Source organism: Cygnus atratus, chromosome Z (assembly GCF_013377495.2).
Source record: "Cygnus atratus isolate AKBS03 ecotype Queensland, Australia chromosome Z, CAtr_DNAZoo_HiC_assembly, whole genome shotgun sequence".
Lineage (NCBI taxonomy): Eukaryota > Metazoa > Chordata > Aves > Anseriformes > Anatidae > Cygnus > Cygnus atratus.
The window spans coordinates 28,897,535-28,925,333 of record NC_066396.1 but is presented as its reverse complement, the minus strand read 5'-3'; the positions used below and the strand labels follow the sequence as shown (position 1 = coordinate 28,925,333).

At 37.6% G+C, this 27,799-nt stretch overlaps 1 protein-coding gene across 1 annotated transcript; it reads left to right on the top strand.

Annotated features, from left to right (window-relative positions):
• The first annotated feature begins 246 nt into the window (after window positions 1-246).
• PUM3 (pumilio RNA binding family member 3) lies at window positions 247-27,677 on the top strand. The gene is made up of 18 exons (XM_035565863.2): window positions 247-388; window positions 630-736; window positions 2,404-2,586; window positions 4,389-4,524; window positions 5,229-5,304; window positions 6,130-6,223; window positions 6,439-6,505; window positions 7,242-7,416; window positions 9,361-9,464; window positions 9,990-10,068; window positions 12,136-12,234; window positions 12,995-13,048; window positions 14,210-14,290; window positions 17,987-18,129; window positions 18,895-19,117; window positions 20,443-20,530; window positions 22,596-22,686; window positions 27,439-27,677. Exons 2-18 carry the CDS (start codon window positions 640-642, stop codon window positions 27,566-27,568), a joined length of 1,920 nt encoding a protein of 639 aa, XP_035421756.1. The 5' UTR covers window positions 247-388; window positions 630-639; the 3' UTR covers window positions 27,569-27,677.
• The last annotated feature ends 122 nt before the right edge of the window (window positions 27,678-27,799 follow it).

Genomic DNA, 27,799 nt, shown 5'->3' with positions numbered 1-27,799 from the left:
TTCTGTGACTCTATGCCCTACAGACACTTTTTCAAGCAGTGATGCAAAGCCTTTGGCTGGGAGCAAGCACTCTTGTGTACGCCCCTCGATTTAAGCCAAGCTCCAAACTACACTCCTTCTCTTATTTTTTCACGTGAATTTGTCGGGCACGGCGTTAACGTCTGAAGCACCGCGCGCACAGCTGCGGAATTCCCCACTGCCTATCTGCCCACTGCCAGGGACCGCCCAGTGCTTCCCCCTGACGTAGGTCAAGGGGCCCCCGTGCTGCGCACCGCCACCACGCCGGGCGGCGCTTTACGGCCGGTGGCCTCACGCTGTCGCGCGGTGGCGTAAGGCGCGGGCGGCAGGCGGCGGTGCGGGAGGCGTGAGGGCAGCGGCGGGGCCGGCGGTGAGCGGGGGGGGGGGGGGGGGGGCGGCGGGATGGGGGGGTCCTGGGGGGGCCGGGAGCCGGCCGGGCACGGGCTGGTGCCGCTGCCGGACGAGCACCGGCCGCCCAGGGACGGCTCAGCCTCGTGGCCGCCGCCCCGGGTGCGATCGTGGCCGCGCCGCGCAGGGGGGACTCGGTGCCGGCTCCCGGGGGCGGTGCAGGTCGGCCCGGCCGCTAACGCCGCTTCTCGTGTGGTGTGCAGCTGCGTTGCGATGGAAGGCAGGGGTAAAAGGAAGCCGGCCGCGAGGAGCGGAAAGGCACCTCGTGGGAAGGCGCTGCACGGAAGGAGGAAGTTCAAGAGAGATAATGGTAAGGCTTCGTCCGTGGGGGGGTGGCTGTGCACCAGCACGCGTGAGCTTTATGGTAAATCCTGACCAAGCGGAACGGCTGGCCTGGCAGACAAGGCGGTGTTTTCTGCTTGGGCTTCAGTAGTGCCTTAAACTCCGTTTCCTATCTGATTCTCATAGAGAAGTTGATGTATGTGTACTGGATGAGCAGACAATGAGGTGCGTTGAAAACTGACTGAATGCCAGGGCGCATAGTGTAGTGGTCAGTGGTGGAAACTCTAGTTGGAAGCCAGTAATGAGCAGAACACCCCGGGGGTCAATAATGGGTTCAGTCTTGTTTAACATCTTCGCTAGTGATCTGAATGGTGGGGCAGAGTGCACCCGCAGCAAGTCTGCAGGTGTTACAAAACTAGGATGGGTGGCAGATACACCAGAGGGCTGTGCTGCCATCCAGAGAAACCTCAACAGGCTGGAGAGGTGGGCAAGTATTTCCAGCAGATCAAGACAGGTTAGCCTTCCCCTGTACTCTGGATGGGCGAGGCTGTACCTGGAGTACTGTGTCCGGTGCTGGGCTCCCCCATACAAGAGAGATATGGGCCTACTGGATAGCGTCCAGTGGAGGGCAACCACCAAGGTGATCAAGGGACTGGAGCACCTCTCCTGTTAGGCCAGACTGAGAGAGCTGGGATTGTTCAGCCTGGAGCAGAGAAGACTCAGGAGGATCTTATCAATGTGTATAAACACCTGAAGGGAAGGTGCAAAGAGGATGGAAACATGCTCTTTTCAGTAGTGCCTAGTGCCAGGACAAGAGACAGTGACCACAAACTGGAACATAGGAAGTTCCATCTAAACATCAGGAAGCACTTTTTCACTCTGCATGGAGCACTGGAAGAGGTCGTCCAGGGTGTCCCTCCTTGGAGGTTTTCAAAAGCAGTCTGATCATGGCTGTGGGCTGCTCACTGTAGGCATTACTGCTTGTATATTGGGGGTTGGACAAGACGACCTCCAGAGGTTCCTTCCAACCTAAACCAGTCTGATTCTGTGTTGCATTCAAAACTATGCTGATCGTAAGGTCAATAAACTGGAAAAAACGAAGCAGAAATTATTGAAGGAGATTGGATTGCAAACCCTTCAGCTATATTTGTTTGACCTAAAATATTTGTTGGTTAAAAATTTCACATTGCTAACTTTTTGATTCTGGTCTTTGCTTTCCCACATTAAGAAGCAAGTCTTAATTGAAACTAGGGTATGTGAAGTGCTATGAATTAGGATGGAGAAAATATCCTTCAATACTTGCTCTGTTCTGTTAGTTCTGACGTAACTAACAGAATGGTTAGAACTGATGTCAAAACAGCTTTGACCTAAAACTGAACAGGTGATTGTAGGACTGGTGACTTTGATGTCCTTAATTTAAAATAATCCTTTTTATGTCTGGGCTATTATGCTGCAGGCTGGAAAATAATGCCTGGGCAAAATTTCTTGGGAAAACTGGAGGACCCAAGGACTGAAAAAAAAACAAAACAAAACAAAATACTGGCTTTGAGAAGCAAGAAAGAATTGTTACTATATATGTGTTTGGTATTACATATTATAAAGTAGTCTGCTGCTTTTTATAATTGTAATTTGTTATTTTGAACTTCGGGGTGATGTTTTAACTTCTTTTTTTTTTTTCCTTCCTTTTGTTACTAGATTTGGGCCCTCCAAAGAAATTTCTTAACAAAGGAGATGAGGAGGGAAAGCCTAAATCCACTTCCAGAAAATTTGTGAAAGGGAATTTAAGACCTGGAAGAGCTAGTATCAAACAGTTCAAGAATAAAAAGCAATCAGAAAGCCTTGCAAAGAAGAGAAAACTTCAGGATGGGGAAGAAGGAGGTGAGCAGATTTAAGCCTGGATATCAGTGGAAACAAGGATTTGATAAACACATTGTTCATCTAAATCTTTTATTCGCACCTTGTTATCGCCTTTCCAAACTGACAAACTCCAAATTTACTTTATATTTAGCCTTTTCTGTGTAAAAATTTATTTCACCTGATTAAGCCTGAGGCAGAAGTCATGAGAATCAACAGTTAAGAGTTTTCTTGGAAGTCAAAAGTAAAGATGCAATAGCAAATTTAAATAACTGATATGCCATCATAAAGCTGTGATTATTTTAATGACAATATTGTGGCAAGCATGAAAGTGATAGTTTCCACATAACTCTGAAAAATACAGAATTGTTCATAGACTTGTCTTAGAAATGGAATCGTCTCATAAAAGTACTGGCTAAAAATTTGGAATGAAAACATTTGTGAGGCAAAGTTGATTATCCTTCTTTATGTTAGTTTGGACCACAGAAAAATATCTAGTCACCTCTTAAAAAAAAAAAACTGTTATTTTTTATACACTTTACAGCTTATTTTTGTCTTTATATAAAGAGGGGCTTATATAAAGAGAGGCTAATAAATGCCTATCAGTGTTTAAATATATATATTTTTTAACTTTGATAAATGAGAACTTTTGCTGTCAAGCAAAACTACTGGGATGACTGAACATAAACAGCAACATAAAATGACAGGTGGAATCTTGCAAGGTGGGTTCTGAAGTTCACTTGAAAAATGTTAGTCGTCCGAAGGACAGGTAAGGAGTGTTGGGTGTTCTGGTATAGTGGCTGTTGCACATTTACAGAATGGCTTCGCAGATGGAAAGTGCTAGTTGTCTGGAAACGTAATAGCAACAGAATGTTCATATTAAGCTTTTTTTAAAACAAACCACTTTAAATGTTTTTTATAAGAATAAGCAAAACCTGCCATGTATTGCATGGTGGTGGTGTTATCAAAGCAAAGTATCACTATTACTTTTGGACAAGTGATACAGAAATTCTAAAATACACTCTGTAAAAAGAGAGTATGGTTTTTGAACTGGCAAAGTAGTTAATTAGTTGCATGTTTTTGCAAAGATGAAAAAGAACAGTGCTTCAAGGTCCAAAAACTTCAAAGCTGTATCTCTAGTGTTGTTCCGTATAGAAGTGATAGTTAGCACTTGCTTCTGGAAAGCAAAGTAATACATGATGAATTCTTCTGTCAGGATATGAATAGAACTAAAACACTTGAAGTTTTTTTCTTGACTCATTTTGTGGCACTTCATAGAAAGTTGCCCTAAATGAACTTGCTGTATGGCAGGGTATAGCTATTGTATAGCAAAACCTGCTGTTTAGAAAACAATGACTGAATAAAAGGAATAGGCTTGCAAAAAATCTTTAATTTTTTTCCTTTCTCTGAGATTTCAGTTATGTATCTTTAATTTAGGGGTTCCCTTCCATTTGCCAGATGAAAGTAGTATATATATGGACAGAATGAAGAACAAAGGGAAAGTTACCTGGGGCTGTGCAGTCACATGGTGGTAGGTGCATCTAGGGTCAATATTCAAGCTGTGAAGAGGTTTGTGATGCATCCTTTGACAGAGCTTTGAGGAAAGTCATTGTTTGCCTTGTTCGTCCAGTGTTCCAGAAGTGCAAATAGCTAGCTTAGCATGCTTATTAACTATTTCTGCTCTCATATTAGCTAGCTGAGAAACTGCTGGCAAAGCTCCTGACTTGTTAGGAACTGAAGTAACAACTATCACAGCTCACTCTGATGAATAATTCCCTTGCTCTACTCTTGTTAACAATAGAAAATATGTTTATTTTTGTCTTCAGGGTCAGATTCTAAGAAGCCTAAATGGAATGACTTCAAAAAGAAAAAAAAGGAATTAAAGCAAAGCAGACAGCTCAGTGATAAAAGTAATTATGACATAATTGTGAAATCAAAGCAAATATGGGAAAGTGTTAGAAGGTAATGATTTTTTTTTCTTTCATTGTCATAAGTTGCAAAGAGATTATTTCTCCTTTGGTAATTTTACGAAACTGTATTTCTACAGTGAAACTTTGTGGGTAGATCATAACATTACGTGTAGTTCTGTAGAGGATTCAAGCAAAGTGTGGTGCTCTGTAATGCTAGGAATGTAGAAATGTCTGAATTGGTGTCACTTTTATTTTAGGCTAAAATATTTAAGGAGTTGTCTTGTTTTTTGATTTGTGAACCACAGAACATATACTGATTTGATCTGATCTTGCAGTTAGATGTGGAGGTTTATATTATCTCTCTGTGCTAGTGTAATTCTCAGACTGAGGACCCATGTCAGAAGGAAAAGTTAGTTCTAGTATGCTCTAATTGTATGTGCTTTCCGGTTTTGCTTATAAGACACTTAAGAATCTAGTATCTAAGTGACATGAACAACTGTGACTGTAGATTTAAGTTTATAGTCTTCTTAACTGTTATTCAGAAGAAAATTATTTCGAAGTGTGATTATCTGTTTTGGTTTCTAGGCACTGAAACTGCTTAATTACATCTAGTCACAGCTTTAATTAATGTCAGCATAAATGTGGATTAGCAGGTGCTAATTTCGTATTGGTTTTTACCATCTTGCTTTTCATTATATAGATAGAACTGAATCATATGTTTCCTTAATTAAGACTGTTTTACTTCTCTGCTTGTAGAAAGAAATGTGATAAGGAGAAGCGGGAAAAGTTGATGAATGAACTACAAAAGCTGCTTCAAGGAAAAATTAAAAATGTAAGGAAAAAATCAATGCCATGTAACAAACATGTAATGGGTTCAAATTCACAAAAGTTCGTGTTAAGAATAGTGAAGTATAAATGCTATAATATAGTACCAACCTTTTTTTTTGTAGAAGCTACAGGGAATGTCATTTTAACCACATTTAAAAAAAACAAACAAACAAACTAGCAGGGTTGAGAGGCTGCTTCTGCCCCTTAAATTTGAGAACAGTAGTCCTGGGATGCTTTGCCTATCAGCTGGCTATTGTAAGAATAGCTGTTTTGCCAAGCAGATTTAATCTAGTGAAACGATGTTAAATGAAGTTTAAAATCAGCCACTCAGACTTTTGGTTAATTACAATTGTTGCTTTGTGGTATTGCTTCACAGAAGTTATTGCCCTGATAATTAACTGTACTAAACAGTCTTTCTGTTAATTCTTGAAATGTGCAAATTCGCAGTGAAATATTGCTGTATTCTAAAGGGATTCTTGGTATTCCATGCATAAGTGGAACTGTAGAGTAACACTCACTCAGAAATTCCAAAGAATATGAGAGAAAACAAGATAAAATTTCATGGTTTTCATTCAGTGTTAAATATTTGATGCATTTTACAGTTTTTAATTGTCAGCAACTGCAAGTATTCTCTGTATGTTGTTTGATAGTACTTCTAAAGCAGTAAAAACACGTAAAATTTAATTTGCTGCAACATGTAATGACAATTATAAGAGTAGTTATCTGTTACATGTGGCATAAAGCTGTATCAGAGATAGAATGCATTAAAATAAATTTTGTACGTAATGACATGAATGACCTAGGATAATGAAATGTATGTGTCCTGCAGCTGGCATTTGCACATGATTCAACTCGAGTGATCCAGTGCTTTATTCAGTATGGTAGTGATAAGCAAAGGCAAGAGACATTTGAAGAATTGAAAGGTATTTTTTTATTTTTACTTGTATGCTTGTGCATTGTTGTTAAGGTGCATTAAAACAAGCCAAGTTATTTTCTCTAAAATATTTTTTGCTTTGTGTTGAAATAATACATCATTTCTAGTGAGCTCTTAATAATTACTTAAATAGTGGCATCTTGTTTGGTAGTGTTAATGTCAAGAAAAATAAAAGATAGCTGAATGTGTTTTTCCTTCTTCTAGATAGCCTAGTGGAGTTGAGCAAGTCAAAATATTCCAGAAATATAGTGAAGAAATTTCTAATGTATGGGTGAGTATGAAGTGAGACTGCTTAGCTGTCATGCATTGTTTCATTTTCACTGTGAATACTCTCGAATTTATAGTGCACCAATGATGATTTAAAAAAAAAACAAAAAAAATGTATTTGGAAGCATGTTTATAATAGTGGCGAGACAGGAGTGTTTGGTATTTTGCCCAGAGAGTTTGTGGAATTTCCTCCACGGGAGATACTCAAAACCCACCTGGATGCCATCTTGCTCTAGGTGATTCTGCTCCGCATAGGGGGTTGGACTGGATGATCTTCAGAGGTCCCTTCCAACCTCAGCCATTCTGTGAATGCTGGTAGTTGTTTTTCTTTTGCAAGCAGTAAAGCTAAAACTGTACACATCATTGAGGAAAAAGTGACAAAAAAGCTGAGATATATGTAAGGCAAAAATCAACTTTGAGCGTGTAACAACTGGCTTGTAAAGATGTTCTGTTCTCACTGAAACTTAGTGTTTCAGGGAGTCATCCTTCTGCAGCATTTATCCACTGTTTCTTTTTGTTGTGTCAGAAAGCACACTTAATCGTCCTTCATAATTTCTGCAGATTCTTGGGTTTTTGCACCGTATTTTTGTAAAAGCTATAATGTTGATCCAGATGTATGCACGTTCTGGTTTCTATGCTAATACTTACCACTTAGATAAGCTTCCAGAAATAAAACTAATGCTAGATCACCTCTTCCCTAATGTTTTAACTCTTGGTATCAATCTTTCCCTGTGAAACAGGACAAAACCACAAATTGCAGAAATAATAAAAAGTTTTAAAGGTCATGTGAAAAAAATGCTCCGTCATGCTGAAGCATCTGCTGTAGTGGAATATGCATATAATGACAAAGCCATTCTGGAGCAGAGAAATATGCTGACAGAAGAACTATATGGGAATACTTTCCAGGTTTACAAGGTGACTTCAATACTTTGTAGCCTAAGGTGTTGTGGTATCTAATATGTTGTGTTATTGATACCCTACCTATCTTACCTACTACTTGTGATAAATTTCCCTTCTGTGAGCTGTCTAAATGCATTCTACTTTAGCATAAGTAAATGCTATGCAAGTTGTGCGTTTCCATTATAGGTTGAGTGTTTCAGTTTGAGCTATGTGAAATGTATTACGTTCATGTATGAGCTTGTTCTGCTCATCAAAGACAGTCTAGTATTCTGTAGTTGGAGTTATCATAGTGTCTAGCTTGATGTAGTCATCCTTGCTGAGATAAGATTTAGTATTAATTCCCCTATAATGCTGTAAATGGCTTTTGTATCAGAACTGCCTTATGTCCCATGAGAACTGAGTGTGGGGAAAATGTGCTTGTATATATGTACAGCATGCTGTTTAAGCTTAATTTTTGGTTTAGTTTTCTTTTTCCACAGAGACTATTGGACTTGAGTCCAAACTCGTGAAACTATTTAGATGCAGATGCCCAGCAGACAGCAGAAAGATTTTTAAGTGTGGCCTGCTTTGTTTTGACCTCTAGTTCATTTTCCTTGCTGATTTGGTTTCCTGTTACTGGAGGCACAAACAATTCTATTTGCTACAAAGTACAAAACTGTTTTACCCTATTATTAACTACAGTAGAGTGACTTTTGTACCTCACATAAAAAAAAATCTGGTAAAATTTTAGAGGAATTTAATGGCTCATTTCTGAACTGGAAAGCTATTTTTTTTCTTTACAGGTTATCTTAAGTTTTATTAAAGCATTTTGCAACACTATAATGCAAAAAACATATTTTCTGTGTTTATGGACTGTAATTTTTCTGGGAGTATACAGTCTTTGAAATCAAGCGTGCAATCTAAGATTCTACCGTTCTAGCATTTGTCTTGAGTGCCTCAAATAATCATACTTTGTGGTATAAACCTTAGACTCAAAAATAGGTGGATTTATATGAAATTATGATGTAATCCTTAAAAGACAAAGAATTCTGTGGAGTTTTGAATTGTGATCCCATTTTCCCCTTCCTGTCTCCAACTTCTCCACTCCCGTTCCAGCAGCATATAGAAAATATATAACAAATGGGAAAAAAAGGAAAACAGTTTTCTTCTAATTATCTGTCTAGTTTGATCTGGTGACGAGTGATAGGACTCAAGGAAATAGCTTGAAGCTGTGACATGGGAGGTTCAGGCTGGATGTGAAGTAAAGGTTCTTTACCCAGAGGGTGATCAGGCACTGGGACAGGCTCCCCAGGGCAGTGGTCACGGCACTGAGCCTGCTGGAGTTCAAGACGCATTTTGACAACACTCCCAGACACATGGTCTGATTTTTTTTGGGTGGTCCTTTGGGAGTCCAGGAGTTGGACTTAATGATCCTTGTGGGTCCCTTCCCTCTCAGGATATTCTGCGATTCTACCAGAAATTAGTTCTGTATTCAAAGTATATAGTCATCTACATGCTGTTCTTGGACTGGAATTTCATTTCTCTGTTAACTTCTTAATTCATTGATGTGTTATTGTGTTGACCACAGACATGTATGCATCTTGGTGTCCTGCAAGACTCCCTTAAACACACTGCTGATTTCATATATTTTACTTTGTACCTGACAGTCTCATGAAGAGCTGAATGCAATTGCCAGAAAACAGTTCAGTCCATAGAAGTAGCTTTTGTTTGCTAATGACTAATGACTAATGCTAATGAAGTTTGTGAGAACTTAAGTATATAGCTTCTGACATATTCAAAGTAGGTAACACTTCTTATTTAGAATTTTAGTTCTAAAAGCTGATAGTTTTGCAGAAAGTTCATTTTATTTGTGATATTGTTCATGAATTACTGTTTGACAAGGGACTGAAGAACATAATTTTGTATGAACTCTGATACCTACTGGGAATGATTAAACCTCTGAATGGACATTCATTTCAGACACCAGTTTTTCCAACGCTGGATAAGGTATTAGAAGCTCAGCCTGAAAAGAGAGAAGCTATCTTGGATGAAATGAAGCAGATTCTTACACCAATGGCACAAAAGTAAGGACAAAACCTAACTCAAGGTGTCAATCTAGCATGTACCTGTTTGTTTCTTTGTTACTTACATTATCTGCTTATGTGGAAGAATAGCAGTAATACTGCTGTTCTTTTCACCTGTAACATTGCTACATGGGGTAACAAGTAACAATGATTTTGTCAAAATTGCCATAACGAATATCCTAAATCATTGTGAGCTCCATTTCTATACAGTAAAATGCCCTACCTGCTGCCACTGCCCGATAGGACTCTGGACAGTGTGTTATGCCTTCTTAATATGCTATTGGACAAGAATCTTGAGTGGTCTTAGGCGAAAATATCTTACAAAGTTTTAGAATTTTCCTTTTGGTAGAATTTTCTATGTAATGCAACTGCTAAACGTCTTATTCGGGGTGACTGTATATTTTCTGCATGCCATACTGAATGACTTTTTTTTTTTTTTGGAAATACAGACGAGGCAGTGTTAGCTTATGTTACAACCATTGCTAATGGGGGACTTTTTCTCATTTTTCCTCTTCCCAAATACAGAGAGGCTGTGATAAAACACTCACTGGTACATAAAGTATTTTTGGACTTTTTCACTTATGCTCTTCCAAAACAAAGATCTGTAAGTATTCTTTGGTTGTTTTTGTTTTCTTTTACCTTTCAATGAAATGTTTTAAATGTTGTTATGAAAGCGTTGTAGCTACAAAGAAATACAGCGGAAATTGCAATTTTTCTTATCTGGTCATCCAGATAAATGTCTGGGGAGTGCTGTTTTATGGAGACTTACAGTGATCTTTTATACTAAAGCAATAGTGTTGGTGATGTTTGACTTTAAAATAATTAAAGTATAATTCAAAGACTTAATGTGATGGAAAACTAATGTTTTCTCTGGCTGTGCTAAATCTACCTTTTCAGTAGCTGGAAAATAAGCTTTGTCTCCAGCTTTAGTTGTAGTAATTCAGCTTTCAAAGTTTATTAACCTCTACTAGCCGTTTTACAAAATACTTTTGATCAAAGTATAATCTAATCTGTCCTTTCTGTCAGCAGATGAAACAGTCTTCTGCCCACAAGCCAAGCATGTGGCTTGTATTGCTAAGTCTGTATTAAACTGCAGTTTTAAGCTTACCCCAGCCACTCTTGCAAAAACTAGGCTTAAATTTATCCAAGTAAAGTGACATCTCTATGAGTTAGTATCCTGCCTGGTGTCACCTGTCTCCAAACCCTGTCCAATGTCCTCATTTTGATTCTGCAGCTCAGGGCCATCTGACTCTAGGCCAAGTGGAGTCTTCTGGACTTGCTGTGTGTCTCACCTATTTTCTGCTGGACTGAGCTCTTTTTCTGTTACAGTTAAGAAAGTCAAAACTAAGAGCAGTGAGGTGGATTATTTGTGACCTGTTCTACATACAGATCTTACCTAATTCAAGGTTCCTGAGCATGGTTTCCTGTAATAATTCTACTCAAGAAGAGTAAGGGTGCAGCTCTTTTCCCTTGCCTGTCTTTTTGTACAGATATGGTAACATTTGAATATCCTTTTTATGAAAAGGATAGGTGGCTAGATTTTTTTTTTCATCTTTGTGCACATGCAACCATTTGGAAACGTCTTTTGTAGACCTGTCCCTTCCTGTGCACATAGCCAGTGATGCCAATAATGTCATAATTGAGCAGTTTCTAGAGAGCCAGAAGCAGCTAGGACTAGAAAGGGAGAAAAATGGAAACTCCATGTCAAGGTATCTATTGGACAATAACAGGAATAGTATTTAGTAACCTAGGTTGTTGTCTTTTTTTTTTTTTGCCTGATGTTATTTTCAGATGGCTTTGATATTGTGAGAAAAATCTCAAATAATTTTCTTCAGACAGGATCTTCTGTGAAGCTATTTTATTCATGATTGCAATAGTGGTCGTCCTGCCAGTTAGGAGCACGATTTAGTAAACAAGTCATAACCTTTTATTCCCTATTACCCGACACCTGATCACCTCCCCTGTTTCCTCACTGGCTGTGTACTACAGGTTCACAAGCTACTCGATGCTCCTCTATACGATATATGTACTTTCTTTTTTCTTCAACCCTTTAATTTCTCCTTTTTCCCCTTTTTTCCTTTTTTATGTTTTGAGAACATGTGATCTTTGTTTTACTGTTCTCACACTGCTCATCCTGTTTTTCTCAAGCTTCTGTCTTATTTTGGAAAAGTGAGGCGTTCTACTGTCCACTTATCTACTTAGCATTTCTCCTTGTTATGACTATACAACTACCTTTGAATACAGAAAATCAGTTCTCTACTGCAAAAACACAACTTAGTTTCTCACAATATGAAAACCAAATTTTGGCTCAATCTTGTCATATCTTATTTACATCTTTTGATATGTAGATGACCTTTTAGTTCTTCATGCTCTCTAGGTGATGCCCTGTATGTATAAGTAAATCATATCCCCTCAAAGATCTTTTTCTTGTATATTTTCTAATAGGACAAGTGACAGGCTTTGATATGCTTTGGATTTCACATGATGTACAGTTTTGTAAGAGGGAAGATTGTGTCATTTACAGTCTTTGGGATTCTTTTTGAGGCCCGTTCTTGTAGGTCAAGCCACTGAGAGCGATTCTATAGGACCATTGATGTTCTCTGTAGTGTCATGAGCAAAAATTTAATTTTTGTTTCTTTCACCTTTTTACTTATCACCTTTTCTTCATCAGGAAATGATAGAAGCTATAAGAGAGGCTGTCATATACCTGGCACACACTCATGATGGAGCCCGAGTAGCAATGCACTGTTTATGGCATGGTACTCCCAAGGTACTGTTTGGTTCCTTTCTATCCAGCTCTGCTTGAAAATAGTCTGGTCTGAGACTATGTGACTATGACTGCTCATGTAGGTTGAAGGTCTGTAGGTATAGGGTATCAGCTTTTGGAAATACCATAATGTGACCTATCTCTTTGCATAAACAGAAAAAGAAAAACACACCTTATTTCAAAAAAATAGAGACTTATAAAAACTGTTTGATTGTTAAAGACAGTAAAGCAAATAAAAAAAGGTTGCTAGGGACTGGAGATTAGTAATGTGTCTAAAGAAGACTGAGTAATTATTGTAATATCTAGAAGAACAAACCTGGGGAAACTTTCTGCAAAAAAATACCATGCTAGCAAAGGTGTTTTGTGACAGGTTAGAGTCCTTACTTCTTTAAAGATTCAGGTCATGTTGAATGGGTTTCTTTCCAAACAATGAGTGCCAAGTGCGTTCTTCTTTCTCAAGTAATGGACAGGATATAGGTGAATATTTTTTTTTGAAGTTGCCCCTTTTTTATGTTCTCACATTCCTAGAGTGAACATGTGGACATCTCACAGAACAATCCTGAGACTGACTCTTTCACTATTCAGATTTAGCCATTTATACTGCTGTTTAGGTGTTGATTAATATTACAAATGTTGGACATCGATAACTATTCTGTGCTTTAGGAAGCAAATTGTAGGTTATCTTTTTGAAGGTGTTAATAACAATTCAGTTGTTCAGAATCACTGACGTTATAGGCTCACTCAAGTTTTTCTTTTTGGATAGGACAGAAAAGTCATTGTGAAAACTATGAAGACATATATTGAAAAAATAGCAACGGTGAGTGTTCATTAGTCATTTATTTCTTAAATAAAAATTTCTTAAATACCTGATTTAATGCTTAGAGGCTGATTTTAATGTGCTTTGGTAGTAGAAACAACTGTAAGGTCTTAATAAAATGAGGTTTGCAATAGCAATGCTGTGCTAGATAGTATGGAATGTGTTCAACTTGGTTATTTGGAGACACTAAGAAGCTTCGTTGCAGGCACTACATCTAGTATTCTCTAAAATAGCTGAGTTAATTATAAATCTTTTTTCTACATTTTTTTCTTCAACTAAAGTATAGGAGAGTTAGTTTATAGGAGAGTCTGTTTAAGACAGAAAGAGCAGATATTTTCAAGTCCATCTTTATATTTTGTTTTCATACTACCCCTTCGTTAATTTATTAGAAATTAAATCTGTATGCAGAACAACAAAAATTAAGGTACACTAGGGATGTCATTGGAAAAGTTGTTTAAGCATATTAGTTTTAGAACATGCTTAATACATTTTTAAGTCAGGGAGCTCTAAAATGAATTAATATTGAATTGACGTGCAACGGAAGAAGTCTGTATTTAATTATTTTTTTAATGAGAAGTATGATTGGAGACTGCAACACCAACAGAGTAGCTATTCTTCACTCACAGGGTGGTGAGGCACTGGAGCAGGTTGCCCAGAGAAGCTGTGGATGTCCCATCCCTGGTGGTGTTCAAGACCAGGTTGGACAAGGCCCTGGGCAACCTGATCTAGTGAATGGCGTCCCTGCCTACAGCAGGGGGTTTGGAACTAGATGGTCTTTAAGGTCCCTTCCAACCCAAGCCATTCTATGATTATGTGTTCCAGCAAGGCAAATCCTGTGATTTCAAATGATTATTATTATACAATTGGATGAGGTTAACAGCTTCCGTATGATAAAGCAATGTATCCAGTTATAATGCCTGATGAAATCTTTTTTAAGAGGCTTCTGTTAAACAAACAAACAAACAAACAAGCTCTTGTTTTCAAAGAGCCTAAATGTGAGGTTTTCTGTGACATTCTGTGACAGTGGACAGAATTTGCTTGTAGACTCATGTTGTGCCATGTTTGAGACAAACTGTCATAAATGTTGATTCTAAATGAGCTACTGTGTTCGTAGAACTCGGCTACATGTTCTTGAAGATTTCTCATGTCTCGTCTTTGCAGGGTGAATTTTCTCATTTGGTCTTGCTGGCAGCATTTGATTGCATCGATGACACTAAACTTGTGAAACAGTTAATTATATCTGTAAGTAGTTTTTCCTGAAGTACTGTACTAATTAGTGTCTTCGTATTTGTCATTGTACTGGAGGATCAAAGTAGGAATCCATCCACTTGTTACAAATCATTTAATTCCTTTCCAATTTTTATGTTTCCATATATTTGTGTCATTTTTTCTTGTCATAGACGACGCAGCACTTTCATTTATTGAATTCGAATTTAAGCTGTATTCGCTGCTTGCTGAAAATTACCCTTTTTGTATATGTTCATTCTAGCTAGTGAATGACTTCAGTCTCTTTAATGGAAAATGTCTTTGTCATAAAAGTTTGAGCTCTGCTAGTATTGTGGGGATTGAAGTGATGTAAAATTTTGGAATGAGGAAGTTTCCTTATACATTTTATGGGCAAACATAAAGTCAATGATATCCATGGCTAGAGTGTCATTGTAATGTAAGCTTTTTGTTGTAAAAAAGGTTATTTAACATACTTAGCTCATTTCCAAGTAGTATCTTGGAAAGTAAGATTTCAAGATGAGCTGTTGTTATCTTAGAGGAACATGGCAACATGTCTGACTATACTGTTGTGAGGCATTGCAACGTGTTGCGGAGAGGAGCTATCGTTGCCACATCCCTGGAAGCGTTCAAGGCCAGGTTGGATGGGGCTTTGAGCAGCCTGGTCTAGTGGAAGATGCCCCTGCCAATGGCAGGGGGATTGGAAGCAGATGTTCTTTAATGTCCCTTCCAACCCAGAGTATTCTATGATTTTACGATAATAAAACATTAGTTTGAACAGGAACAATTAGTTGGAGACTTTTGTCTGGATGCTGAATATGTAGACTCACATTAACTCTCAGAATTTGATACTTGACATAATGTGTTGATAATTAAATGAAAATTGGCATTCTGGATAAAATCCGTGTAATATTTTTATCAGACCTTCAAAATGGATATAGATAGGCATCTGAAACACAAGAGCACTCTAGCTATTTTGCAGCACCTGCATGAAGTCGCATGATGAACAGTAATGGTAGTATGATCTAGTCTGCATCTGCTTCCTTTTGGAATGCCCCATTTCTCTGCTTTCTTTCAAAAAAATGATTTAATGGTAGTAAGGTATTTCTACTTAGGCCATGTTTACATGCAAAAGTTATTGCTTTTAAGTTGCTTTAACTGTAAATGACCATAAAGTTGTCTTTTCACACTGAGAAAAGAGACTTTATAGCACACAATTTTCATGCAGGTAAAATAATTAATGTTGATATATATAGGTTGCAATGTGCTTATAGTCATACTCATGTGATAGCTTTTTTCACATTACTGATCTACATGGGATCACAGAGGTTGGGAGGCAGTGGCAAGGAGGTGTAGATAATGTGAATGCTCTGTATGTGGAGAAGGAGTATGAGAAACCGGTCATGAGGAGGCTTGCCATGCTTTTGCTTTTGCTTGGAATGTTGTATAGCGGGAATTGGGTTTGTGTATCCTAACATGGAAATTCATCATGAAGTCTGTTCCTCTCCAATGTGTGTAGAAAGATTGAAAGCGTTTCAGTGTGGAAATGGTTTGTGTTCCTTAGGTATATTAACTGTGATCACAGCTGGCTTTGTTTCCAGAGTCTATTCAACAATGTAACACCTTTTGGCAAGTTCCAAACAAGTAAGCCCTGAAAGATCAGGGCATCTTCGTACAAGAATGCTGATGCCTTACTGTGCTATGTTACAAGCACTCAGCTTGCTGGGCACTTATTAGTTAAGATACTGTGTTTGACTTTAGCTCTCAAAGTGCCATTTAATTACAGCATCATCTGTGGTTTTCTGCCATCTGAGACCTCCTTATATTATCCCGGGTAATGGAGTGTTTACTGTTTGGTCATGTGACTGCATCAATCTGGACAGAGGAGTAAAGGAGAATAAGAAGGAGTGGCCTTCGCATATACAGAATTAGCCTGTCTGGGTTTATATGAGGCCAAAAACATGAAAAATGTGTCAAGGAAAAGGAAAAATGGATCAAGTAAGATCAAAACCAGCTGTTCAGATGAGGAAAGAAAACTCGTAACTTGAGGATGAGGTGGAAGCATCAAGAAATCAGGTCTTGAAGCACACTCTGTGGAATAATCAAAAACTTAATTTTCTTAAAGTTAGACTTCTGATATACTTTATACATGTTAATCATTCTGTCCATACTAACAGCTTAATTGAAGGAAAGAAAATAATGAAGATCTGGGGAAGAGAGAAAGCAGTGTTTGCCAAGTCTTTCTTTTTTTTTTTTTCTGTTGTTGTTGTACTGTAAAACAGACTGCTTATGTGGATTGGCAGAATGGTAGGGAATTCCCATGTAAGAGGGAGTCGTAAGCTCTTAAAAGCCTCAGAGGAAAGTCTTTCCTTATCTCTCAGCTACGCAGAGCCTTAATCCTAGACCAGAGAATAAGTATGTTGTCTTAAACCTTCATATATGATTGGAATTGTAAAATGTGTGTTTGGCACATGTTAGGATTCAGGCAGATTTCAGAGGGAAGGTTGTAAGAATTCTGAGTAAGCAGTGCTAGGGTAATGTTACCAATGTAACAATACCCATTGCCATTTAGAGTTTCTCCTGGTACTTTCTCACAGTTCTGGTGAGGAAGTTCGGTAATTCTTCAGAATCACAGAATCAGAGGGGGAAATAGAATTTTGAAGGACTTAACAGAAAATAAAAGCATTTCTATTTATGCTAGATGGCTGTGCCATAGGTTGATTTCAAAGTCCAGGATTACTTTTCCTTTGTTTTTAAAAATTGTGACATTTGTAGATACACTTCAAGAGGGAATTGATTGTTGCAATAGTCATGAATATCTGGATGGTATTCAGGGTTCTCCAGTGTTACTTGCATAAAAAGAAAATTATTACTCTATGAAAGGGCATTTGTCAAGATGCTGACAAAAATGTGAGTACAAACCTATGGGCTAATGTAGGTGCTTCTGTCCAAATATAACAAAATACTTGTATTAGCAAGAAAATTCCATTATATAGTAAAGCATTTCTTCCTTAGCCCTGTCATTGCACAAGGGTGTGATGTACCTACTCTGTAGCTCACAAAATAGTTATTCCTAGCCATCTGCTGGTCTCTGGAGAAAGCCCGGTGTTTTCTTCTAATGCTTAAATAAACTGCAAATAATACTGGTAGTGCTTCTGGCAGAAGTCAGCTTTATTCAGTTATTGAAACTTTTTTGTTATTCTTTGATGTTCTGTGATCAATTTAAGATGGAGTTTTCCTTCCTAAGCACTGTCAACAGTGTGTATGTACTTATGTACAGCCATTTCAAAATCAGCATGGTTTCAGTGATTGATTGTAGGTGATGTGATAGATGATGCTTCGTATGTTTGGTCTGTTGAGGTTATGACTTCTACTCAGGTTATGTCTGTACACCATCTGACATACCAGAATATGTGGTGTTCTTGCTGATACAAGGAAGTAAAAAGAACAAATCTTGTTCTTTCAAAGTATTTTTCTTATCAATTACATTAAGACATGTTTAGCAGATGCATCAAACCTTAATATTTTCTTCCATTTCTTTCACTTCTGCAAACTTGCATTTGGATTAGGGGTTTTTTGGATTTAATTTTAGAAGCACGTATGAATCCTATTCACAATATTTAGTTTTCCTAAGCTTTGTGTTTGAAAGACAATCAATAATTACTGGTAACTCAAAACTTACTTATATCTGTTGCTGTTTGTTTGCTTTTACAGGAAATAAATGCTTCCTTGCCCAGTATTATTAACAACAAACATGGAAAAAAGGTTTTGTTGTACTTGCTAAGTCCTAGAGACCCTGCACATTTTGTTCCAGAAATCATCACACTTCTGCAACAGGGTGATGGAAATGCCTATAGGTAACTGAGATATCAAGTTTAAGTTTTTCTTAGAGTCCAGAAGAGTTCATACAACTTTAGCATGATAAATTTTCTTTATAATATATCTAAGTAATGTAAATGCTTTTATATAATGTGCAAATACTATTAGGTATATTAATCTGAAGTCCTAACTCTTATACATTTGGTTTGAAGCTTGTGTGTGATGATTGGTGATTATCAGTGTACTGGTGATCAGCAGTTTTCCCCTTTTGTAAAGGGCAAAAAATACAATGTGTTCTTTGTTTAAACTCCTATATCAAATACAGAATAACAGTAAAATTTTAATATGCATTTTGAGTTGCATAAAAGTATATCTTAAAATCTAGCAATAGAAGTGTAAAATGTTCATTTGAATTCAGTCCCCGATATTGATAATGACACTGAAGCTTATCAGTTTTTGAAGAAGCAGCAACTTTAGATGATTAGTGAACTGTTAAAGCATCTCTCTCAGTAGTTGAGGTAACAGAATGAATAGACAGTATATGGAGGTCAAGTAACTGTTGCTAACAAAATACTCTATGAAGTTTACTGACAGCTTTAAATGCTGTGTACTTCCTCATTCTGTGTGTTCTGAAAATGTGTGCAATATTTAATTGTATGTGAAACAGAGGGAAGAATAATGGTTTGATTTGACTTTTCAGTAATATATAGCTGTCTCAAATAGTATGTGTATTCTGAATTTCTTTTGACTTGATGTGCATGAGGAGCAAGTCTACTACAGCAATTTGCTGTCTCTTTCATTAGCAAGAAGAATACAGAACTCCGCCACCGTGAACTCCTGGAAGCCATTTCCCCACCTTTGCTAGAATATTTGCAAGAACATTGTCAAGAAGTAGTGATGGACAAAGCTACTTTTGTCTTGGTTGCTGACATTTTAAGAACAGCTGTTGGTGAAATCCAGCCCACATTAGATGCAATTGCTAATTTAGCAGCAGAAGAGCTGGTTCCAGGTGGCCATGATGGGCAGGTAATGCAACAGAGGATAAGATGCTGATATCTTGCAGTGCATTTGTTTGGTTCATTACTAACACAAAGTCTGTTCATTTTTCTCTTTTACGTAAGAGGTCAATGAACTTCCATGATAGACTCATACACTAGAAGTGGTCTTTGTTCTGTTTTCTGACATGTTTCTTTTATAGCTTATTGTTCTGGAGTAATGAAGGCTTGAGCCAATGCTCCATCTGAATTTGCGAGCAAGGTACTTCATGGTCTTGAGTCTTCCGGAACTAATTTAAACATTTGGTGGGAAGGTAGCTAACAGTCACGTTACGCAGGCTCTCTTTTAATATTATCGCTATGAAATTAAGTAGTTGGTAACTTTTTATAGTTCACTGAACTGTTTGCACTGCAAATGTTAGGGTCCCTTAGCTTTCAGGTATGTATATATCCATGAAAGGGAAGATCTTAGATAACAGGTGTCTTTGCAGTATGACCTTCTCTTCAAAATGTGCACGAGAGCCCTTTCCTGATTTTGTTGAGTTAAGGTCAGGCAGGTAAGTCTCTGTAGACTAGAAAATAGAAAATGCTGTGTAGACTATACTTGAGATAGATGTTCTCAAGATTTTTAAAGTTTTGCTGAATTGGCTTGGCTTTCCCCAGTTTTGCAGTGCCCCTTCCACTGCAGTGCCTGTAGAATGCAATATACATAGTTCACATAAAAGTAGAGTTAGCAAGTCAGTGTACTGATGGAGGAAGAATATTGAAAGTATCATCTATCCCTAACAAACTAACTAGATTTCTTGCTTCTCTGCCACGCCATGAAACACATGCTTCTACCTAGATGTTCCAGATGCATCTCTTCAAGACGTTGTTTCTAAAACCACCTATCCCTTCTTTTTTAGATAAGCATTTGGTAGAATTTTATATGAACTATTGTTTTCTGTGCTTTTCTGCAAGTCATACTATAGTAAACTTTGGAATCTATGAGAACATGAAAAGTCTGGATATTCATGTAGAGGCAACAAGACCTTGAGATTCTGCTAAGTAAGCATGAAGTCTTAGGGGTGATAGATGAAACATTAGTGGATGTGGAGCAACAGATACAATTTATATTACTAAAAGTCAGATGTTACAGGGCAGAAAGTAAAAATAAATAAACAAACTGGTCATTTTAAATAAGTGTTCAGATGTTTGCATCAGACTTCCTGATATTTGCATAGGTAGTGACTAAATGGATGAGTGTGGTGTGGTGGCTTCCCACAAAGGGAAAAGTAGATAAAGCATGCAGAAATAACTGTGGAACTACATTTTGTATTGTTATCACTGAATAATTTGTATTTTCCCCTCTTAAAGCTTCACATTGCAGAACATCCAGCTGGTCATTTAGTATTGAAATGGCTAATAGAGCAAGATGAAAAAATGCGAGAGAGTGGAAAAGAAGGTATGTTTGAAATTCAGCTTTACTTGATCAAATTTTGACTTTGAAGTAATCAGTTAACTGACCTAAAATAAGATTACTGCATTTATTTCTTTAAACATACTGATATTTGGAAAATTTAACATAACCTCTAAGATCATTGCTATTATCTTTTTTCGCTGTTGTGAGTTGTTACATGAACAGAATGCAAAAAATAGTTTTTTTTTTTTGTACAAAGCAAGTACTAGTCTGTTTTTGTTCTCTGGGTTTACAGTGTGTTTGGGACTGTGTTCGTTTCTGCACTTAAAATGTCTTTCTTTGCTCAAATACACAGCAATTTAAAGGATAATTATAGAAAAGGTAAAGCCTTTCTGACAGGAAGACTCGTTTCATTACTGCTTGTAAGCCAAGCTGTAATCCATACTGTGTTCATTAGTGGTGCTGAGTTACTGCCTTATAACTGTTGCTACAATAATTCAGGCACAAAAATAGGACATCTTTGCTATTTTATATCCCAGCAGGCAGAGATTGGGCACAGATGTTCTCATCTTAATTTAGCTTTTTTGAACTCATTTTATTATATAACTGCAAAATCTTGTTCTGTGAATCACCATATCCTAATAGAGATTACTTTTTTTTCATATGAAAACCTTGAAAAATGGAAATGGGTGGGAGGCATAGTATAATCTGAACTTCTGTTGTGTGTAGGGGGCTTTTTCATTGTGTTAAACCCTTTTTTTCTTAGTGTCCAGCCATCTACTGTTTCCTTTTAAAAATAAGAGGTTGCTGGCCTTTATTAAATGTTTCTCGAAGGAGGCTGTTTTGTTATTACTTTTCCCAAGTGCATGATTGGAAATGTTTAAAGAGGAAGTTTTATCTGACTGTCTTTCAGAAACTAGACTAATTGAGATGACAATAGTTGTGGGCTTTTTTTGTTTGTTTGTTTTGTGTTTTTTTTTTTTCTGCTAGCAATACACAATTCCTTTTTTAAACACAAGTATTTCCCTTTGGTTTCCTTGATTTTGTCTGAAGAGTGTGCCATTCAGAATTGTTGTGAGTTTATTGCATTAGCATTAAAAAACAACCAAATCATTATCACATAGGGAACAGCTGAATAAAAACTGACCTGTTTTTCAGTTGGAATTCTAAAGTGACAGTGAAAAATAGCTTCAGTGTTTATTGGGAGGCTGAAGATGGTGATTCTTTTGGTACTTCCTGATAAATTTGCTCAGCTTACAAGTTGTAAGAGCTGGTTCCCTGAAGTTCATAGAATCGTAGAATGATTTGGATTGGAAGGGACTTTAAAGTTTCAACCCCCTGCCATGGGCAGGGACACCTTCTACTAGATGAGTTAGCTTAAAGCTCCGTCCAGCCTGGCCTTGAACATTTCCAGGGATGGGATGTCCATTTCAGTTCTTCAAATTCAGCTATGGGCTTGTGGTCAGCTTTGGTTCTTTCTTTTATGTACGTATTTAGTGTAATGCAAATCAACTTAGGCTTTCAAAGCTACTGAAGAAGTAGAGCCCTGTAGCATCAGTACAAGTGAAAGAGAAATAAGAGTCAAGTTGGTTTTCATGTGTCACGAAAGGATTTGGTCTGAAGATACCAGAGGGTATGTTGTTTTGTCATGTCAGTTTGCACCTTGTACAAATTCTGTTTCTTTGGTTGTAGCTTCAAATGCTTGAAAACAACATTTTTCAGCAGAGGTGTCTGTGTTACAAGTTGCATGTAATTATCTCTTGTGTTGATGTCATTCTTACCAAGTTCTTCCATTGGAGTGGTTGCCTTTTTTGAGATGTGGATAGTCTTTGAAACCATATAAAAAAGAAGCAGCAGATATACTGTTTTATAATAGTAAACTGTCACATGGTGTTTTTACTGTCTAATTTTGAGCAATGCTTGGGACTACCATCTGCAGAGGTATCAGTGCATTGAATAGCCAAGTATTTCAAGAGAGCATAACTTTGTGAATACTTGATGGATAAAATCTATTTGATTAAATTGCAGCCACAGATAATATTTAGTATGTTTCTTTGTGTAAGGTTACTGTTAATTTTTTCTCCCCCTGCTCCTTTCCCATGTTTTACAGGTTGTTTTGGAAGAACTTTGGTGGAACGTGTTGGTATTGAGAATTTGAAGACCTGGGCGAAAGTAAATCGAGGTGCCATTGTTCTTTGTTGGTATGTAAGGTTCATGACTATTTCTGATTAGGCCCCAGTATTAATTTTTTGAACAGCTAAGAGAACATTAGTTGTAATTTCTACCAGTATAATTCTATTTTTTGCTCATGGAATACTGTCTTCCATGCCACTGCTAAGTTTCAAGTGGAATAAAGTACTGGAAAAATTCAAAGCTGAATTTCTACAGGTTGTCCCTTGAGCTCAGGCTTTTGTAGTTCTAGGAAGTAGTTCAATGTTGGAAGAAATTTTAAGATTAAAAAAAAAATACATATTTTTTGATCTTATAACTACCAATGCATGTTTTACCAATGCAAAAGACTTAAAGGAGGACTCCATGTATAGCTAAATTAAAATAATTAACCCTGAAGTACCTGTGACTGGGGTCAGTATGCACAAATACAGTTTTTTTTTTCCTGTAACTTGCTACTTTGTCTTGATGCATTAATTATGGAGCCTGAGCATATTTCATACTGAAGTAGGAAAGTGTTTGGAATAGACCGTGCAAAGGATTATGATGAGCTGATTGGTTTACAACTTGAAAGTAATGAATGATACGACTAGTAAGATCAAAAAGAGTGCACAGGAATAGACCACTAACATGACAATTTTGTTTTTATCAAATGCCAACAGTTGTATTAACCATTGCTATTTTCACATGGTAACTAAATGTCAGTGTCAGGTCATAGAAACCCAAGGTTTTGTCTTAAGGCCTAAGTGTGTGGTCTGTGTTCTGGAACTGCTGGGTCAGCATCACACTGCTTGCTGCTCGTAAAGACTTCCACTGAGCCAAAATCAGCAAACAATTCAAACAGACAACATACTTTTGAAAAATGAAACATCTCCCTTTTTCCACCTCACTTTTCCTCCTAAAGTTACTTTGGGTTCCTTGATGACTGCTTTCCATCTCTGCTTCTTATTACCTTAGGGTGAGGCTACTTTGTTCATTCTCTTTTGCAAGATGAATCAAAAGCTGTTTAACAGAAGGCCTATTTCTGAAATCGGAGTTTAATTCTGACTTGTTTAGTCATTGCCACTCAGATCACTACTGAGAAGAATTGGTAGTAGAAGAGTAGTGGTAATCTGGATACAAGAAGAGTTTACACAACATCACAGTAGTCATAGATACGGCGGTTAAGATGGTTCTGTTAGCAAAAGTAGAATGCTTTTTTTTTTTGTATCTTGCAACTACAATAAATGCATTTAATGCCTATAATCTAATCCTATGCACAGATGTTCAGTAGAGATCTCTTATAAAGGTTTGTGCACTGACAGTGTGTTCATGCTTGAACTTCTGTCTCTAACTTAAGACTGAGGAGATTGATTTAACATGTGCTGTTGCTGGTTTATGTGCTAAGCTATTCTGATTGTCCGGATAATGTTTTGAAGTAAATTAGTGGATTTTTTTCCATGCATGACACTTTAATAGCTGTTCAGCTGTCAGTATGACAACAGCTTTTCAATAGGTTTTGAAGGCTTTTGGAAAAAACAGGAAACTAATAATTGCATATTAGTAGAAGTGAACACAGGAGTGATGTTATTTTATGGAAATGACATAGGAAGGAGGAATGTGATTTTTTTCCTTTCTGATATTATACACGGCACTATAGGGTGGGGATTTGACAAGGGTACTTTGTTACCAAGTAGGGGACCTTATCTCCTGGTCTGTCAGTTTGAACAATTTTCACCGAAATTGAACCTCATCTATCTGGATGGAGATATAAAAGTAGTGGGGAGTTGTGGTTTATTTGTTGTATTTGTGTGTGTGTGTTGGGGGGGTAGTATTCCTTTTTGATTCTAAGTAAATCTGAATCTGTTGAGGTTCTCTTAATGACTCTTTAGGCAGGATGTCCTTTTGTTTAGGTGGCTGAGAACACATAAATATAGCTGGCTGTATTTGTTCCATACCATGTGACACCTGTTTAGCTCAGTAACACATGTAGTTAGTCCTGTTCTTGTTCAACTGCTTGCATTGAAATGTAGCGAGGTTACCTGAATTGTACAGCAGTGATAAATTTAACTTAGTCATGTATGTATAATGACTGCAGTTTGTTTCAATAGAATCACTTGAGTTTTTTAAAAACTTCTCATCTAAAAAAAAAAAAGTTATTCTTTTATCATAAAAGAGCTCAGATCCCTCTTACAGAGGTAACTTGCAGATACTGACAGTTCTCCTTGAAACTATGATTAATTTCTATTGTGTTGTTGGCTTTTGGAAGCCATCTGTTACATGCAGATCTGAAACTCAGGATTACTCAGTCAGTCCATTTGAAGCTTTTGGCTTTCTAGTTGTTTAAGCTCATGCACCAGTTATGTGCAGCTCATTGACTGCAGTCAACTGATTAGTTACCTGGTATCCTCTGAACACTATCCTTTCATTGTCCTAATTGCTTTTAATTTTATAAAAGAATCTGGGACCTGCTTCTGACTTAGTACAAGCGTGCAGTATTAGAAGAGTCTTCAGGTTATGAGAGAGCCCTCTGCAGACCTCACAGTCAAGCTTAGTGTAAATAAAATGTTTTAAGTACTTGAATTTTATGGATGCTATTCTAGTTATATCTCTACATCTGACCTTTCCTCAGTGTATTGAATTTGCCAATGATATGTTACATCAGGATAGATATATGAACTGATTTATTCATCTCCATGTGCAATTTCTGTAACTTGTAGAAGTTACATTTTATATCCACAAAATACATAGGTACCTGCTACCAGATTTTAGAAGAACTTCCAGAAGAATAAAAAAGACTGTCATAATCTTTTGGCTGCATTATTAGACATGTAGATGTTCCACATTAAAAATGTGGTGCCTTGAAATACCTGTGGATTCCAGCAGTTTGAAAACAGCTTTACATGTTTTCATACAGCCACTGGCAGATGAAATTCCCTTCTAAAATATCGAAGTGTAGTCCAAAATGGCTTGCTGCCACTTCTGTATACTTTTTGTACCAGGTAGCAAACCAGGTGAGTCTCTCTATGTTAATTGCCAATGTATTCAGCACATCTTTTGTCATTACTTTTGACTTTCTTGCTCTTAATGTGTGTACATGACCTACAGAAAAGCTGAAAAAGTATGACTCTGGCCTTTGTTGAATTCAATTTTAAGGAAGGCCTCTAGATTAAATACTGCTACAGCTAAAAGTAGCATGTAAGTACTTCCATTGTCACTGGAAGTTGTTAGTCATAGAGTTAAATGTAGGAATAAAGTGGCTGAAAATAGTAGTGTTGCCCGATGGACATCACATGGTTTCCTGCCTATTGTGTTGTCATCCTGCACAGGATACACAGTCATAAGGAGATAAAATTTAAATCTCTTCTTAAACTATAATAATTTCTTTTTTGTTTTTACTCAGTTCAGCTTGCCATATCTAATGCATAGAATCATAGAATCACAGATTTTCTTCCTTATATCTAATCTAAATCTACCCTATCTTGGGTAGATACTGCCTCTTGTCCTTGATAAAATGTCCCTCTCCAGCTTTCTTGTAGGTCCCCTTTATGTATTTGAGGACTGCTAAAGGCTTGTTTAAAGAGTATGCTAGAAGCAAGTTTTTTAAATAGCTGCAAATTTGTGATCCAGGTGGAAGAATCTTAGGATTTGTAAAGACCAGTAGTATCACACACCCCTCTTGGTACCAGCACATGTGTTACAGTTTGCTTCCAATCTTAGTTTATTTGGATGCCACTGTGACTTTTAATTCTGTTGCACACAATGGCTGCAGAAAACGTTAAACTTTTTAAGCAGTGTTCACTCACCATTTAGAATTGGCAAAACAGATGTGCCATTACCTCTACTTTGTATTGTAATACAAGCACATTTCACTACTGCCTGAAAGAAGTGGAGAAGAAGTCAGTGCATAGGTGGATGTGCAAGTGCAGAAACTTTTACTTTTCTAGTAAACTTACTGTGAATTTCCTTGTTTCTGGGGAGCGAGTTATCTAAGAAAGGTGGTTTGTTTTCCAAAAGCAGTATCTTTAAAAACAAAGATGACAACAACAACTAAAAACCAACCAAGACTGGTAATTTTCTGTAGTCCTGTGATAAAGGAAGCGCAGAATTTGAATATTAAAAGTACTTGATGTGTATTAGACGTACATCACTGCATCCAGTTTTAGGACCCCCATTACAAGAAAGATATCAACAACTGCAGTGAGTTCAATAGTGGCTGACCAGTATAGTCGTGGGCTGGAGGCCTTGCCCTGTAAGGTGAGGCTGTGGAGTGGGGCCAGGTCAGCTGGAAGTAGGGGCTGGCTTTTGTGGTACCCAGCCGCAGCCCTGGCACTGGCAGGATGGGATGGAGGAGATGCAGCCAGGCTCTGCACAGTGATGTGTGGTGGGAGGGCAAGAGGCATGGCACAGGCTGAGACACAAGAGGCTTAGGCTAGAGACGGGAAGCCTTTTCCTACCAGGACAGCCTGGCTGGCTGTACAGCTGTGGCCCATGCAGGCTGGGGGACTTTACACCCCACATGAAGCTCTGAGCAGTCCAGCCTGACTTCATGTTTGAACCTGCTTTGAGCAGGAGATTGGATTTGGGCTCTGCAGTTCCTTTGGGTCTGATTTCTTCTGTGTTGGTTGTGTTCTTATGTGGTATTTCATGCTGTCAGAAAATTTTACATCTTTGTCTAATAGAAGATAATAGTCTGCCCTGAGCTATTTTGTTCTGAAGTAGTTAACTGTTTCATAATATGGACAGCTTTTCATATGACCTATATTCTGACCTTTCACGCCCCTTTTTTTCCCCTCATTTTGTAGCCTTCTCCGGAGCACTGATCAAGAAGTGGCAAATGCAGTCAAAAAAGGACTGAAAAAGCTTGTCCCAAAGTTGAAGCTGAACAAAAATGTAAAAGGAATAGAAGCATTACTGGAGAAATTGACTTCCTAGTGTAACTGATCATTTTAGCTTCAAATACAACTATGCAATGAACTCCCAGTTGGTAAGATTCTGCTCTGTGTCTAAAAAGCATTTGTAAATTAAATAATTTTTAAAACAATTTGTCTCTTGTACTCCTTGTGCTGTGTGTGGTAAATAGCTGCTCACAAATATTTAAATCTTGAGATTTCAGAATTTGTGGGAACTTCTGAACATGGAAACAAGAAATTAAATCTTTCCTGA